Source organism: Pleurodeles waltl, chromosome 4_2, assembly GCF_031143425.1.
Source record: "Pleurodeles waltl isolate 20211129_DDA chromosome 4_2, aPleWal1.hap1.20221129, whole genome shotgun sequence".
NCBI classification, from domain to species: domain Eukaryota; kingdom Metazoa; phylum Chordata; class Amphibia; order Caudata; family Salamandridae; genus Pleurodeles; species Pleurodeles waltl.
The window spans coordinates 176,760,700-176,778,685 of NC_090443.1; the positions used below are offsets into that span (position 1 = coordinate 176,760,700).

Genomic DNA, 17,986 nt, shown 5'->3' on the forward strand with positions numbered 1-17,986 from the left:
TTCATCAATTTTTTTGCTTGCCAGGTAATTCCAGTTAGGACCCAGCCATATGCAAATCAGTCTTGACCCTGTTTCCCATAGGAACATTCAAGCCTGAACTGCCAGGCCAGGTCCTCCCTGGACCAGAAACGCACATCCTGGGAAAGTTTCAGGGTATCACTCCTCCTCAGCCAGGCTAGTTTGAATCTGGTAGCATAGCAAGTACAGGACGCACATCTGGGTATACCCTTCCCCCTTAGGGCGACAAATACAAAAAAAACATATGATGGACGGAATTTGGAACAAATAAATCATTCACCCCCATTTACAGATCTGGGTTTAATCTAACAATTTTTTTGCTTGTCATGCCACCCCAGTCTGGACCCAGCCATATGCAAATCAGTCTTGACCTTGTTCTCCATGTGAACAGACTAGCCCAAACTGCTGCTCCTGTTGAAAGTACGTTTTTAATGAGATCGTCACACTTCATTACCTATATGGCTGAGAAAGACAGTGTGAATTTACAGAAAATAATCTCCTTCCATAACCTCTAAGGGAAAGTCAATTGAAAATCATGAGAAAACTGTTTTTTCTCAAACATGATACATGAAATTCCTGCAGAAGGCTTTTTCACAGGGTAAAATCACCTTAGTAACTAATTCTTTATGTTGTATATCACCCTTTATACAGTCTTATTTGTGTAACCCTCAACCCCTGCCATTCACTAAAATGCATTTCAATGGGGTGATATCATGTATTGGTACCAAGATAGCTGGCGGCAATTTCTGGTTGAAGTCTTCACTGTCAATCAGGCTCCACCCAGATATCTATATTTGTTTCTTTTAATATCGCAAAAACTACTGAATTGATTATACACTAAGTGACAAACAGTGTGCCTTCTGGACCAAGAGCTACCTTTCTGCCAAATTTGGTGGAATCCCGTCCAGGGGTTCGGGCTGTAGAAGTGTTAAGAATTAACATGGAAAACACACTTTTTTGCCCCCCTCCCTTTTTTCGGCTCATGCTTGACAGATCACCCCAAAACTTCTCATATACACCGCAAGACCCTAGGAGACACTTTTTGGGGGAAAATTTCATGAACATTTGTCAAATGGTGCCAAAGAAATAGCCAAGTCATAAATGCTTTTCCTATGGAAACTAGGGGCCAGATGTAGAAAGCTTTTTGCATGGTGCAAACTGCGAAAATCGCAGTTTGCGCCATGCAAAAAGCCTTTTGCGATGCTCATTCACAAATTGCGAGTCGGTACCGACTAGCAATTTGTGAATGCGACTCGCAAATAGGAAGGGGTGTTCCCTTCCTATTTGAGACTCGCATCGCAATTCAGAGTTGCTTTGTGACCGCAAATGCGGTTGCAAACCAACTCGCAGTAACTCATTCGCAAAAGGGAAGGGGTCCCCATGGGACCCCTTCCCCTTTGTGAATGTCGAAGAAAATATTTTTTCAGAGCAGGCAGTGGTCCTATGGACCACTGCCTACTCTGAAAAAAACGAAACCAAATGGTTTCGGTATTTTTTTCATTTTGCAACTCGTTTTCCTTTGAGGAAAACGGGCTGCAAAATGAAAAAAAAAAAACTGCTTTATTTAAAAAGCAGTCACAGACATGGAGGTCTGCTGACTACAGCAGGCCACCATCCCTGTGAGTGCATTGACTCGCTATGGGAGAGAGAGAGAGAGAGAGCGAGAGAGAGAAAGCGAGAGATATATATAGATAGATAGTAAATGAAAAGAGATGTCCATGCAATGAATGTACATATTTACAATATGTTGTACTACAGCTACTACAGGCTTCCAGGAGGAGGGAGGCCGCATGTAAATCTACAGCACTACATGCCACACTCTGATGTCTACTGGGTAAGTAACATTTTCCTTCCAATGGCATGTGCAGCGGTAGATACAAATGCTTTGCACAGACTGTAAAGCAGTCCCTTCCAAATAAGCGGTGGCTAGCCTGTAGGAGTTGGGGTAGCTTGAAAAAGTGTCCTAAGGACTGCCTGACCAACATTTGCCTTTTGGCGAGCTAAACATCTACACAATAATGTTTAATAAATGTGTGTGGTGTAGCCTAAGTAGCAGCTTTACAAATATCTGCTATTGGAATGTTTTCTAAAAAGCACTGCAGCACCTTTTTTCCTGGTAAAGTGTGCTTTAGGATTTACTGGGTTTTAGCCTTTTAGCTTTAAAATATCAAGTTTGAATACACTTGGCTATCCATCTAGCTAATCCAATTTTTTTTAAATGGATTACCTTTATGAGGCATTAAAAAAGCTGCGATGATTTTCTAAAACTTTTTGGCCTGTCAATGTAATAAATAAGAGCTCTTTTAACATCCAGTATATGGAGAGCTCTTTCAGCAATTGAGTCTGGCTATGGGAAAAAGACCGACAACTCCACTGATTGATTAATGTGAAATTGTGAAACTACTTTAGGTAGGAATTTAGGGTTTGTCCTAAGAACTATTTTATCTTTATGTACTTGGAAAAAAGGTTTCTCCAAAGTGAACAACTGCATTTTACTTATTCTTCTTGAGGAGGTTACAGCTACCAAAAAAGCAACCTTCCATGAAAGAAACTGCAAGGAGCAGGAATGCATGGGTTCAAACAGTGGACACATAAGTCTAGTAAGTACAATGTTGAGGTTCCATACAGGAGCAGGAGGGACTCTGGGTGGAATAACTCTTTTAAGCCCTTCAATAAATGCCTTAATAACAAGAATTCAAGAAACATGTTGTCTGTTTGGAGGTAAGCAGCTATCGCCGCTAAGTTAAGTCTAATGGAAGAGTATGCTAAGTTTGCATTTTTTAAATGTGGCAAATAGCAAACAGTGGCTTGTATAGAGACTTTATGTGGATAAACATTTTTAGGTTCACAGAAATATACAAAACGTTTCCATTTCGCAGCATTACACTTTCTAGTTGTAGGTGTGCGCGCTTCTTTAAGAATGTTCACACATTTAGAAGGAAGTTGTAAATATCCAAACTCTATGACTGCAGGAGCCATATCGCAAGATTGAGTGTTTTGGGGTTTGGATGTCTGATTTGAACTCTCTTTTGAGTCAAATGGTCTGGTCCGTTTGGAAGTTTGTGATGTGGAACCACAGACAGATTCACCAGTGTTGGCCCCCACAAGGCTGACGTGCCCATGTGGGGGGCTAAAAGAATCATGGAGAGTTATGTTTGTTTCACTTTGCGTAGTAGAAATGGAATGAGTGGGAGAGGCGGAAAAGGGTAAGCAAATATCCCTGATCATTTCATCCACAGAGCATTGCACTTGGACTGAAGGTGTGGGTATGTGGATGTGAAGATTTGGCATTTTGAGTTTTCTGAGATGGCAAAGAGATCTATTTCTGGTATTCCCCATAGGTGAAAGTATTGGTGAAGTACTTGTGGGGGAATTTCCCATTCGTGTAATTGTTGCTGCGCCCTGCTTAAAAGGTCCGCTAACTGATTGCCCAGTCCTGGGAGATATTCTGCCAGTAAATGAATGTGATTGTTAATCACCCACTTCTAAAATGTCTGAGCACCCCCTGTTTTATGCAGACAATACATTGTTGCCATATTGTCTGTATGGACTACCACCACTTTGTGTGAGATCTGTGTAAGGAATGCTTACTCAAATTAAGTTTGAGTGCTAGAAAGACTGCTAGGAACTCCAAATGACTGATGTAATAAGTCTGCTGAATGAGATCGTATTCACCTGGTATGGTGCAGTTGTGGAGGTGAGCTCCCCAACCTATCTGTCATGCATTTGTGTTGAGAGTGATCTGAGGCACAGGGTCCTAAAAGGGACGCCCTTTTGAAAGATTGATGGGATTCCACCATTGCAGAGAGTGGTAAGTCTGTTGGTCCAACAACACTAGATCCTAAAGATGACCCTGTGACTAAGACCAATGACGAGAAAGGCACTGCTGCAGTGTGCGCATGTGTGGCCTTGCATGGCAAACGACAGCTATACAAGAAGCCATCATCCCCAACAGTTGCATCACTAGCTTTACAGTGTAAGTATGATTCTCTTGTAATTGAGCTATGAGATTTTGAAAAGCTTGAATCCTTATTTGGTTTTGATATACTAATGCTGACTGAGTGTTCAGAATTGCTCTCAGATAAGTCTGTATTTTTGAGGGTTGAAGATGGGATTTGAGATATTTATTGTGAATCCCAAATTCTGTAGAAGATTTAGTGTGTACTGAAGGTGTTGCTGGCATGTTTGAATTGTATTGGCTTTTATGAGCCAACCGTCCAGGTATGGGGAAAGGTGTGTGTGGGCCTTCTGAGAGAAAGCTGCTACTACAGCCAAATATTTTGTGACTACTCTTGGGGCTGCTGTTACCCCAAGTTGTAGTACTTTGAAATGGTAATGCTTTCCTGCAATGACAAATCTTAGATATTTGTGGTATGCTGGTTGTATGGGAATATGGAAATAAGCATCTTTGAGGTCTAATGTCGTCATGTAATCTCCTTGCTCTTAAAGAGTGACCATGTGGAAATGCTCTGAAAGTATGTATAGATTGTGAGGCCTGAGATCGAGAATTGGTCTTAAGGAACCGTCTTTCTTGGGTATAAGGAAGTACAGTGAATATACTTGTTGACGCAGATATGCTAATTATAAATTATTAATAAATGCTTATATTTTATGGTTTATAGAAGTTCATAGAGAAATTAATCATAGAGAAAAATGAATGTGCATGTTTTGACAATGTGCCCACGGGTATGTCAGCCACTTATACGAACTTGTACTAAAAGAACTAAAAATGTGTGAAATAATGAAAATGTATAATAATAATGTAGTAATATGTCATATTGAAATGTATAACCTATGTTTTGCATTATATTGTAGAATCAACTTAGCCGATGTTGTGGCTTAGTTTTACCAGGCCTCATGCAGAAGCTGACTTCTTAGAGCATGCTGAAGAGAAGTTTCGAGAGTAGACTGACTTTGAACCACCCAGTGTTAAAGTTTGCTTAGCTAGAATTTTCTGCAATGTACCGACAGACAGTAGATGATGGAATCAAACTGAAACAATTATGTGAAGAGTAGACGAGATGTACTTTCCCAGGACTCGAACAATAGAAGCACTGACTAGAGAATAAGATGCAACATTTTCGATACCTGATGAGCCGGATGATGAGGGCATCAAACAGCGAACAATCAACTAATTGGGGATGGAGAAATATTAGAATTCATAGATTTGTAAAATTGATATTATAGGTTAGAGTCATATCTACTGATTGACTGACCAATTAGGAATTAGGGGGATGGACTGAAAAACTCTAATAAAAAGTCATGACAAGGGGCTAAAACTTCAGATGCGAGGGAAGAATTGATGACGTCAAGAGACGCGGTTCGAGTTTCTGTTATTGGGCTCATGCTCTTGAGAGCCTGATGTGATCAATTGATGACCTGACGACGAAGACTGACTTTGTTGCTGATCCACTTTGTGGATAGGTAGCTATGACAATGTGACTGTTTAACTTTTATGCCTTTCTTTCTACGTACCAACTGCGCTGTTTTATAGTTTTTCTCTTAGCTAGATGTTTTCCAAATTCATGCTTTCTAAATTGTTTTTGCATGAGATCCCACATACTAAATGCTAATCTGGGTTAGGTAAGGGTCCTTTGGGTGACGTTGACAGTGACAAATGATTGACGGACTGATTGCTGAACTCTGCTATTAATGCTGTTATATTCATCTTTGTTGGCTTATGCTGAAGCATTCACGCATATGTTTTCTCAAGTTCTGATTAGATTGTGTTATAGGTGGTCATTAATGAACTAATTCTGAGTTGATTGAATAAAGTTTGATCTAACCTGATGACATAGTATTGTAACTGATAAGGAAATAAAATTGATAAAACGTATGATTGAGTTGTGGTTATTCATGAAATGTTGATTTATTGTCTCATGCTTAATGATTCTCTTAGTGGCTGTTGATTGATTACATTGATAATTGGCGTTCATCGATTACTACATAGCTAGGATACTTCATGCGATCCAAAAGGTTAATCAGCATATACGCGTCCCCTTGTTAGTTTAATTACTAAGGACCAGGCGCGCATTCATTTATTAGTAAGTCCCTAGTACAGTGCACTAGAGGTGCCCAGAGCCTGTAAATCAAATGCTCCTAGTGGGACTGCAGCACTGGTTTTGCCACCCACATAAGTAGCTCTGTAATCATGTCTCAGACCTGCCATTGCAGTGTCTGTGTGTGCAGTTTTAACTGTAAATTCGACTTGGCAAGTGCACCCACTTGCCAGGCCTAAACATTCCCTTTTCTTACATGTCAGACACCCCTAAGGTAGGCCCTAGATAGCCACATGGGCAGGGTGCAGTGTATGGTTAAGGTAGGACATATAGTAATGTGTTTTATATGTCCTGACAGTGAAATATTGCTAAATTCGTTTTTCACTGTTACAAGGCCTGTCCCTCTCATAGGTTAATATGGGGGCTACATTTAAAACCGATTAAAGTGTAGATTCCCTTTGGGAGCAGATGGACATGTGGACTTTGGGGTCTCTGAGCTCACAATTTAAAAATACATCTTTTTGTAAAGTTGATTTTAAGATTGTGTGTTTGAAAGTGCCACTTTTAGAAAGTGAGCATTTTCTTGCTTATACCATTTCTGTGACTCTGCCTGTTTGTGGATTCCCTGTCTGGGTCAGTTTGACAGTTGGGCTGGTTGCACCTCACACTAGACAGTGACACAAAGGGAGCTGGGGTGTAGTCTGCATTTCCTGATGAGCCATCTGTGCTAGGGGGGAGGAGAGGAGTGGTCACTTACACCTGAAAGGGCTGTGCCTGTCCTCACACAATGCAGTCTCCGACCCCCTGGTGAGTGTCTGGGGCCTGGCCAGGGCAAGGCAGGATTTCACATTCAAAGGAGACATTACTTTGAAGTAGGCCTACATCAAAGGACAAATTGGGTATAAGAAGGGCACCCAAAACTATAGACTTTAGAAACACTTCTGCTTACAAGAGGAACCTCTGCTTGGAGAAGAGCTGAAGAGCTGAGGAAGAAGCTGCCCTGCCTGTCTGTGCTTTGTGGAGATATCCTGCAGTTGTTGCTTCTGCCAGAGTAAGAGGGCAAGGACTGGACTTTGTGTGCCTTCCATCCTGTGAAGAAATCCCCAAGGGCTTGATTTAGAGCTTGCCTCCTGTTGTTTGAAGTCATAGGGAAAGCAAAGACTTCTCTCTGCCAGCACCTGGAGTCTCTGGAGAGACTTCTACTCTGCCCTGTGGTGCCCATCCAGTTCCTGGGACCCTGAAAGGAGAAGTTGGCTGCCTAAAGACAAGGAAATCCATGCACAGAGCGCCGTGCGGGGAAAAGATTGACGCAACTCCGATCTGCAGCTGAGGAAACGACGCGCTGCCGGCTATACAGCTGAGAATCGACGCTCACAGGAAACGCGACCAAAGAATCGACGCACAGAGCATGAGAAACGACGTGCAGCATCGCTGACGGAGGCTGGGAGATCACAACCTGCACTGCGGGGTTTTCGGCTCATCGTGCAGCTTGATTTCCGACTCAAGTACTGCTGGGCGTGGAAAAACAACGCAAGGCCTGCCCGGACCCGAGAGTGCTGACCGAATCAACACAGAGAGACGAAACGACGCGCCCCGACCTGGCGAAAGGAGAAATTACGTAAGGTCCCGCTCGTGAGTCGAATCAACGCATTGCAAGCCTTTTTTGATGCGCACTTGCCCATGCGGGGTTATTTTTGACGCATCCAAGCTACTTTTCATGCTAACTACGTTAGTGTGTATTTGAAACTACTTAAAGACTCTTTTTGATTTTTAATTGATAACTTGACTTGTGTATTGTGGATTTTAGTTGTTTTGGTCTTGTTTTGTTTAGATAAATATCTACTATTTTTCTAAACTTGTGTTGTGTCATTTTGTAGTATTTTCATTGAGTTACTGTGTGTGTTGGTACAAATACTTTACACCTAGCACTCTGAAGTTAAGCCTACTGCTCTGCCAAGCTACCAAGGGGGTAAGCAGGGTTAGCTGAGGGTGATTCTCTTTTACTCAGACTAGAGTGAGGGTCCTTGCTTGAACAGGGGGTAACCTGACTGTCAACCAAAGACCCCATTTCTAACAAATTGGAATAGGAGACGCTATAATTCTTCCTGTTCCTTTTTGCATTTGAAGCTGGCTCTGTTTAGCATCCATTCGTTCAAGGTTAGGCTCTAAAGAAGATGACTTCTCTGCTGTCACTGTAGAATGTTTAGTCATTACAGTTTTCAGCTCTGAAACCTTTGATACCGAGTGTTTTATTGGACCTGAAAATGTTGGTTCCGGGGTGGATGGTAATTTCTTCAGGCTATGAAGTGGATGTGTCTGATTTTCTGTTCAAGACTGAACCAGATTGGGATGTCTGTTTGGTCGGTGCCGAAGGCATTTTGGTCTTTTGTATTTTCGGTGCTGAACTAGAACGTGTGGCATCCAAATGCATTTTCCAGCTCATACCATGGCCCAAGGGCAATTAAGGACAGGCAACCAATGCTGAAGTCTTTTTCAAAGTCTTTGTTTGGTGTGATGGTGCTGATGTACTCACGTACTGCGCCACTGGGATGGATTGGCTCTCGGCATTCGAATCTTGCTCTGAATCGGAGTCTTGATTGGAGAAGGCTGTCTGGTGTCCAATTTCTTCTTACGCCTGCTCTTCTCCAAAAATGTCAGGAGTATTGTTTTTTGTTTTCAATGCCATTTCTAACCAATATCAACTTCGGTCCTGGAGGGTCTTCTTCGATTATAAAGATCTACAGGTGTTGCGGTTCTCTTCTTTGTGTTCCGGAGACACGCACAAATTACACACCAAGGGTTGATCTGTGTAGGGAAACTTGGAGTGACACAGAGGACAGAGAACTGAAACAGAGTTTGTTCCATCAGCCTATCATTTCCCGACTACAAGTGTTGAGGTAGGCCCAAAAAAGGGTGTGGATGCCCCTAAGAGCGTTAAATCTATCCCAACGACAAAAGTTGGAACGACTAATAAGAGTACAGAATACGTGATATAAAACTATACCAAAGCTGATAGAAAGGTGGAAATAAAGTTTAGAAGATACCGAACCGAGATTCACCACAGTGAGAGGAAACACGTCCGAACCGGACAGCGGAAAGAAAACAATCTAACAAAGGACTCAATGTATCACACAGTGGAGGAGTCACTCGATCTTGTGTCTTGAAAATATTCTTAGAAGAAAAACTACCTGTAAAACTCCAAGCACAACACAAGATGGCAGACTTATGCAAGGCCTGTGTATCTACAGCTACACATGCCATCAAACATATACATATATATATATACACTGGCATTTGCCATTAGGTAAATGTAGTTAGGACCTAGTTTGCATAGGAAAAGTGTTTTTGGTTTGCTAATAACTTTGGTGCTGTTCAATGCATCTTCATGAACTTTTCCCCCCAAAAAATGTGCCCTCCTGTGTATAGTTGTGCATGGAAAGTTTTGCGGCGATTCGTCCACTGGGGCGGAGGAAAGATGGGGGTGGGGGGGGGCAATGTGTGTTTCCAATGTTATTTCCCATAGAGATTTTAGACACGACTACAGCCCGAACTGCTGAACGGAATTGTACCAGATTTGACAGAAAGTTAGATTTTTTCCAGAAAGAGTGCTTTTTGTGATTTGATGTAAAACTGTTCAGTAGTTTTTGAGATATTAAAGGAAAAATAAAGCTATCCAGAGGTGTTGGATCCTTCGCTCCGCTCCACGAGTTCCTGCACCAACAGCCGGAAGGAGAGTAGAAAGTTGTGGCCACCATTTCAGATATCGGGGATGATCCCTGGCTGCAAAAGGTGAGATGAAATTTAATAGAAGGGGCCATGGTCTGTGAGGGCCAGAAAATACCGGAGAACTTTTTCCCCCCACATGCGAAGATTTGCGAATCCGCTGCAACGCTCATTGAGACCCCCCTCGTGTACCACCATGGTGGATTCACGACTTCTGGAAAAAAAATAAAAAATCACACAAAAAATGATACACTCACACTTAGACAGTGATGCACCCACTCTCAAATCCACACAGACAATCTCACAGCCACTCAAGGACCCACTCAGACATTCATGCGGCCATTATCAGACCCACTCACACACCTTCTGGCAGACCCACTCAGACACTCTCACACCACTCATAGGAGAGATTCTGCAGCCAACCCAGTCACGAAGGCCGAAAGCCATGCATGCGCTGGTTTGGATGCCTATGGGAGGTTGAACGCAGGGGCCATGTGCGGCGGGGTTTGGCTTAACATAAGGTAATTTTGTGTTACTTAACGTTAGAAAAATCTTGGAAATTCACTGAAAAAAAACAATTGTTACAGGGATGTTATACTAAGGTCCTGAATTTACATAAACAAAACCATAGAAACTCAGCTGTTATAGTTAGAATTATTTCAGTAACTATAACGTGTGCCTTACAGTAACTATAACTTGCGCCCTCGCCACGCACAGCTAATTAACCCACACATTACATCACTGATTACATTTTTTGTGGCAGCATTGTTAACTGCAACATCTGCAATAAAATTATTGATTAGAAAACTGTGCATGGCGGGGATGCGAGTTATAGCCACCTTAGGGCAGGTATCATAGCTACTTGAAGTAACTATGACAGCTGAATGTCTATGGTTTTGTGCGTGTATATTTAGAAAGTCCCTGTCACCTTTTTTCAGTGAATTAATATATATATATATATACACACACACACACATCTATAATTACATATACACACGTGTTTTTTTTTTTTTTATCCTGCATACTGTGTGTCATTAATTTCTGACGGTCACCATCGGAGGCTCGCAGGACTTCTTAGATCTGCATTAATTACAAACGTTTCTCTTTACTTTAGTGAAACAGTTTTGCGTCTCCTATCTGCCAAAATCGCTGTATGATATTAATTTGAAGCCGCGGGCATTCCTTTTTATGTTCTTGAGTGTGGCTTTTCTGGCAATTTATTTTAAGCTACCTTTTTCCCCTCTTCAAATCTAGCTTCCCTTGAGGAGTCCAGGCAGTGTTCGGTTTCTATGCAGACAGGTTTTTGGTAGAAGAAATCTCAGCTTTCTTATCTGAATGCCTGGTAATAGAATCATGATTGCACAAGACACTCAACAGCATCTGTGCTGGTGAGGAGGCTCCTATGGTGTGGAAGTTCGGACTCCCCATGTGAACAATTGGTTCTGTTTTACACGGCCGGACAGAGGATTGCGTGCAGAAACATCCAATTTTGTTGTAGGATTTTTGAGCGAAACTAATGTAGTCAATTCGTGATTTGAGAAACCAAGAGTTCCAGCTTGTTCCATGCCCTTTGGGAGTTTTGGTTTACAGTGCAGAGACGCATGTTAGGGACTGTGTACAGACCCGCAGTTGGCTTTACACAGACCACTGGAAATGAGCACGAGGTCGTAATACATTCTGTCACATTATCATCATAGAGTAGGTGACAGATGAGTACGCAAATGGGGAAAGTCTGTCCCTGTTCCAAAGTAGTTAACAAACCAGTGTAAAAATTAACAGAAATGCCAGAATGTGTGTGATCTGGAAAGGGTGTGTCAGGTTGCACCTGCTTTTCCACAATATCACACCATTTATTTTTTAACCTTCATGATGTGCAACACACTTGTGAAGGTTAAAAAAGAAATGGTCAGCTTATGTGATCCTTTACAGTTGTACAAATGCATTCCTGTTGATGCTCAAGTCCATGAGCAGTAGTGAGGGACCGCCACAGCTTTACAATGGTACAGTGCAATTCACCCGTGCCGGAGGTCCCATGCTCTTCCAGCAGCTGAGAACGGACAATGCACAATTACAGACTTGGGGCTCCTAGCCCGCTCCTGCTCATAACTATGAGCAGCCAAGAGCTGTAGAATATAAACTGCAGGTGCATGACAGTGGTGTTCTACCCCGAGCACGTACCTGCAGTTACACCCACAACGATTTCCTGTAGCTGCAAGTCACCCCCTTCTGGTTGCGGCATCCCCCTGCAGGAAATTGTCACGGTTGAAGTTGTGGGCTGGTTGGCCTAAACTTCACGATGGTACAATAAGGTCTGCAAATTTGGGGTGCCAAGGATACCTTCAACTGAAAAGTGACAGGAGCGGCAAAGAATGTTCTTTCAGTCCAAGTCATGAAAGCCTTGGAGCAACTGGATATCAGACTGGCCCTGAACGGATAGTAGACATGCAAGAAAGGGGTGAGCGCTATACTAGTGCAGACCATAAGAAAGGAGACGTATAAAGCAAGGGAACAACCCTCAGATACCTGTACCAAATGAGGTGTGTGTGCTATTTGTATAGCACAAGCCTAGCCACGGGGAGGGGGAGCGCTGTACAGTAGCCACAGGCGGTGGGGCGCTGTAAAGGATCCAAGACGAAGATCCTGTCAACAAGTTAATGGAGGGGGTCATTCGGATGGACAGTTAATACCCACAGCCCCACGGCTATAGCTGACAGCCAAAACGTAAGAATGGATCCACCAGAAAGAAAGAATTAACAATACATTGGTGGCTAAATGTCACAAGATGCAACCACACTGTTGTATTTGAGATACGTTATTTATACCTGTCCACAAGAACGTTCTGTCGGAATTATAGAGCAAGAATACATGTCCATTGCAAACAGTTTATCACATTCAGTAGATGGAAATTACATATTCAATGGGCACAGTTTCGATTGTCTCCCTGGTTTGCGAAACTGCTGCAGGTAGCATTCCTGGGCAGGTGCAATGGTGGTGGGGACTAAAGGGAGGGAAGAATGGGCACGGTGCTGTTGCTTTAATGTGAGAAGAACTCGTTTCCCTCAATGGGTCTAGAACCCTTGGCACTCAGAAGACATGATGCAACCGCCACCCACCTGCAAGGCTGCCACATCAAAGTGGTGAGCATTCCAGTAAAGGAATAACCAGGGCGGAGAAGGAGGGGCTTGGTGGGAAAAGCTCATAAAAGGCACTTGGTAATCCTTCGAGGGACTTGCGCAGCATCATAAACAATCCTCGGTCGCTTTGATATTCCCACACGGATAGGACGTGCAGAGAAGAGAGAGAACAAACAAGACGCAAAACAGATGGGAAATATTCATGTCTGTTAATGTACTGCCCAAAAAATCCTTTGAAAAGAATTCTGTAAAAACGATGAAGTTAGCAACAGCATTGCACGATTTCATATTAGATTCGCAAATAAGAAAGGCAAGTACTCCCTCTGCAGCCCTGGTTATTTGAAACATCCAGGAAGGTGTCATGAAAACACCAAAAGTAATTCCCGCTGTGCATGTGGTTGTGGGGCATACAAATCAAGAAGCTGGTCAATGAGTCCTGTGGGAGGAAGTACACCGCTAATTAAAAAAAATAATCAACCACAGCCCCCCTAGGGCGCCTATTCACATCGTGTGACACTTGGTGGCAGAAAGGGATCGTCAAGTTTGACCTCTGAAAAAAGTTCGGGTGGCTGTAATTATGGCACTGCTGAAATCACTTTTGGAAAGAATGCACAAAATGAGAAGATGATCAAGGTGTAGCAATGTCATTTACACTCGGCATTGATGGGGGGAAGAACCATGCCAAATTTCATTCCAGATCTACACGATTTTTTCAGTCTCACCTTAGAGCTACGGCCGACTGCGACCGTGGCCTGCGCCTGCCCTCTGGTGGCAGACTGGAGGATTTTTCCTGCAACCGGAGATAGCAGGGCACCACCACACCATGCGCGGAGATGTGAAATGAATTGCAGAGATACAGAACGATGACACAGCAAAGTAGAAACGCAGAATCCTGCATTAATTTGTAAGTAACTGCAGAATGAACACAAAAGCCCTTGGACGGCGCCGAAACATTTTACAATCCGGACATAATGCTGCAGATTCAGAGAATGATTAAATGTATGCATACTGTTGATAAAATCCAAAAAAATGCTCGGGAAATAATTCAATTAGTTGAACACCCTTCGCCGATTATTACAGTGCTTTAAAAATAACCCCTGAATCATCACTAAAAAAAGAGAATTTCGAAGAAAAGGTCTAACTAACAACCCAAACTGCCTCAGGAACAATTGAAAGTGGTTCGCTCATGCTTGAATCAGGCTTCATGAAGGTGTCTATCTGCTACAAAGACGCGCTACGCAACACTTCGAGAGCTGCTTACCTCCTCGGCGGCCCCGCTGCCAGGGAAGAAGTTGCCGTCGTCGTGGCGGTGCAGAGAGATGTAAAGGACGCTGGGATCGCAGTAGAACACCTGCTGCGTGCCGTTGCCGTGGTGGACGTCCTGTAAGACAGACAGACATGAAAACAATAGCTGGAACTCAAATGTCAAGCGCCACTGGTACCAGAAACTACGCGTGCCGTCTATCGAGCTCCCTGCTGAAACGGAAATAAGGAGCGCCGTCGGATTTTAAAACAAACCATTAAGAAACCAACGTATAAGCTCTTGCGTGAAGTGGATTTATCGCTGAGAAGGCGCTTCAGTATTCTGGCCTGTCACGACCTATATCTCATCATTTGCTAAATGGATTTTGTTCAATTACACGTAGCCTTTCCTATGTACATATTATGTTAAAAAAATAAGTGAAAGGGTAACTTTGTGCTTTTTAAAGAAACTGAGAGGCGCAGTGAGGTGTGCGTCTTGGTGGGGTGCATGGAACAGGGAAAAATGTGATCTCTGGAACAGAAATAAGCATAGATTATTATAACGTTCTGCTAGCAATGGAAAAGGGGAGCGTCCTCGTCATAAGGGCCACTAACGGCTTACCTATACACTAACACCACCAGAACCACAGTGGATATTTTTCAAACCACTAACGCATGTCCTTACAGTGTAACATGCATACCCATCTTCTACAGGCTTATATTGCTGTTTTTTACACTAAACTCGCACTAGGCTTTTACTTATGCATATTTGCTGCCTCCTAAACTTACACATATTTTATAATTGTATTAATTAAGTATATATCATACCATCGTGCGTATATCATTTTGCCACTGCTGTTCAAAGAACAGACCGCTTTGCACATTGATTAATTATTTTTAAACATATTTTCAGCTAACACAAGATCTGTAGAAACATGAAAATAAGGCTTTAAAGGCAGAACATGTAGATGGTGAACATTTTTCACAAAATATTCGGGTCCTGTTTCACAAAGGTTTTGTGCACCTGTGTCTGACTTACGTGCACAAAAAAGCTATTTGTGTATCAGAATTCCACATCCTCATTCTGTGAATTTGAATAAGTGTAATTTTCGAAGCGTGGTTGAGTTCCCAAATCATAAATTTACTGGGGAAAGTAGAGGGATTGTACCATGAACTCCTAAATCTATGGGTTCTTACAAACATTTTGTGGTGATTTCATAGCCTAGAGACAAACATAAACATACTCGTATTAAAAGGAAGGAGCAAGTGCTTTTCTAGGGTGGGAAACGGTAAAACATCTCCATAATTCACGAGGCGCAGGAAGGAGGGTGAGTTTCGCATTAGACAAACCTATTTTCCTTTAAACAAAAATAAGTACATTTTACTAAAGGCTGCTGTTTTATCGATTACCTAGTCGGGATAAATTTTTTGATTTTATTCCTATAATTAAGGTGTTTTTTCAGTCTTCGTCAGTGCTAATCAGATTGCACAGCCAGCTGGACTCTTTAAAAGATGTACCTTTAAAGTGTGAATTGCCGGTGTGTGTCCATTCGGGGGCGGGGGCGGGGGCAGGGGCACTCCATAGCTGCAGCAACGGGCTTTTAAGAAGGCTGGGAAGTCCCATCGCCTGGGCGGAAGTTGCTAAGCAACCTGCAGACATAGCCTGCCTATCCTCACACGACGAGCCTGTGATCCTGCATGCAAATGCCATGCACGAGCCTATCATCAGAAGCAGAAGGCTCGCAGTCTCTGCTGCTCCGCGTTGACACGTGCAGACATCCACCACCCACCCGCCGAGACGACCCACAGGCCCTCTGCATGCAAGAGCAAACACGTGCACGGCCTCTAAAGCTGGACTTCTTTCAGATCGGGTCCGATTCATCAACTGTTAGTTCTCACGTGCTGACAAAATAAGGTTTTTGACTGGAGGACAGTGTTCCATTCTCCACTGGAGTGGAGTTTACTTTATTTGGGCAGTGAGGTGGATATGAACTACTGGTGTTTCATCGTTACCGTAGGTTTCAGTTTGAAATCAGGAAGTTGCAGGCCTGCAATTTCGCAGCGTATTGTCAAACGCGCGACCTTTGCCTGTGACCTTTTCAGCATCTCTCAGAAGATCGCTGTATCAGGAACAAAAGATCACAGAATGCCCGTTTCCAAGCAATTTACACACTTGTCTGTTTTTGTAAGGCATTTCTGCAGCCTAATTTTAACCATGCTACAAATGCGCGTCTTTCACATATGGGTTTATTTTCAGTAATACTACTGTGGCACTACTTATTCTTCAGCACCGTCAATACTTACAATTTTGTACGAATCAGTTTTTAAGGGGTTATTTGCACCTCTCCTTCCAAGTAGTCAGCCTATTTGTGCTACATTTAAACTCTAAGTATTCAACTGGTATTCCACGGCCCCTGGCTCCAGTAAGCGGGAGTGACGTGGTGTGGACAGTGAGGATTTTCCCTGCACCGGTGCTCCTTAAGAAGGGTGGGGAGAGTGGCTATTACAACCTTCCAGTCATACTCGGTCATTGTACTATAATTCAAGGGTTTACCCAAGGTGTGTTTCACAAGGCGGATTGGGTTGTATTTAACAAGTGTTATCTGCTTTCTGGTATCCTGGAAAGCTCTATTAAGCCAACTATGTGGGTGGGAGTTTCAGCAGCCGTAGCAAACTGTGTGAGGCTGAGCGGCTCCTGCATAGAGATTTTCATTTCTGATCAACGTAGTCATGGCAGCCTGTCACTGTTTCATTGTAAACGAGTCGCATCTGTATCCACCAGGCTTGCCTCTCAAGGGCTCCGCATGGTTGTCATTATTCCTATTTTTGGAATTTCCATCCGTCGCTCTCATAAGCTGCAATGTCACCATATATCTAGGCCCTGTGTGTACTTGCCCTGGGTTCCCACTTTACACTATATGTTTCCTCTAATGTCCACAATCCCCATCCGTACAGATCCCATGTCCTCTGACCCTCAATACTCTTTGTTCTCTCTCGGTCCTCCAGCCTCCTGTAAACACCCTGATTAATGTTGTTTACCTGGTACTTTCTGTCCTGCATCCTTAAATTCCATAATCACTGTTTTCATAAGCACTTCCTACAGTGGTCACAAAGCTAGCCCATCCCCAAGAGGCAGAGGCAGCCATGCATCCTGAGCCACAGAGAAGGTCCCAAACTCCCTTCCATCTCTTGCTCCCCCTCAGAGGACAGAGAGCTTAGCTTATGAGACTGTTTCTCCGCTAAACATGGTGAACATGGCCTGTTTAGTTGACAACAGTCGTTTTTAGGTCTCACAGGCAGACAGATGCAGATGTTAGCTCTTTGTTGTCAAAGACATTGTAGACAATACCAATACTTACAGAGGGCTTTGGGTCAGACCATTACTTATCACTGGATGACATTCTTGTCAATCTCATTCGCTTGCTTCTTATTTAAGAGTTTTCCTTACTCTTGATATGAATACCTTCTCGGGGAGCATCTTTTCTTTCCCATCCCTTTTACTGGAGGGCTTGTATTCTTCCAGTGCTCACATTTCAGAAACAACTTTTTTCTTTTGCCACTCCTTTCACACAAATTTTATTATTTTTTTATTTACTGCTCCAAGGTGGGCATCCTCCGTCTTGGAGCAACTCAAAAAAACATAAGACAAAATGGTGGCTGTGTCATGGCTTATGCATGTGTATATGTGGTGATGCATGTGCACATCATCACGCTGGACTGATGTAGCATCATGACTCATACGTGTGTATTAGTGATAATGCATTTCTGCAGACATCATTGAGGCTTTTTTGTTGTTGTTGTAGAGTAGCATTGGCAAAAAGCACTGGCAAAACCAATAGCTCTGTATTGTGATAGCCAAAAAGCAAGACC

At 43.0% G+C, this 17,986-nt stretch overlaps 1 protein-coding gene across 3 annotated transcripts in view; it reads right to left on the reverse strand.

Moving 5' to 3' along the window:
- HDAC7 (histone deacetylase 7) overlaps positions 1–17,986 on the reverse strand; it is a 531,422-nt gene that overhangs the window by 58,849 nt on the left and 454,587 nt on the right. For all 3 annotated transcript variants that reach the window (XM_069231044.1, XM_069231043.1, XM_069231042.1), the window contains exon 19: positions 14,136–14,255. In XM_069231044.1, the coding sequence (XP_069087145.1) occupies positions 14,136–14,255 (120 nt within the window). The remainder of the gene's footprint in view (positions 1–14,135; positions 14,256–17,986) is intronic.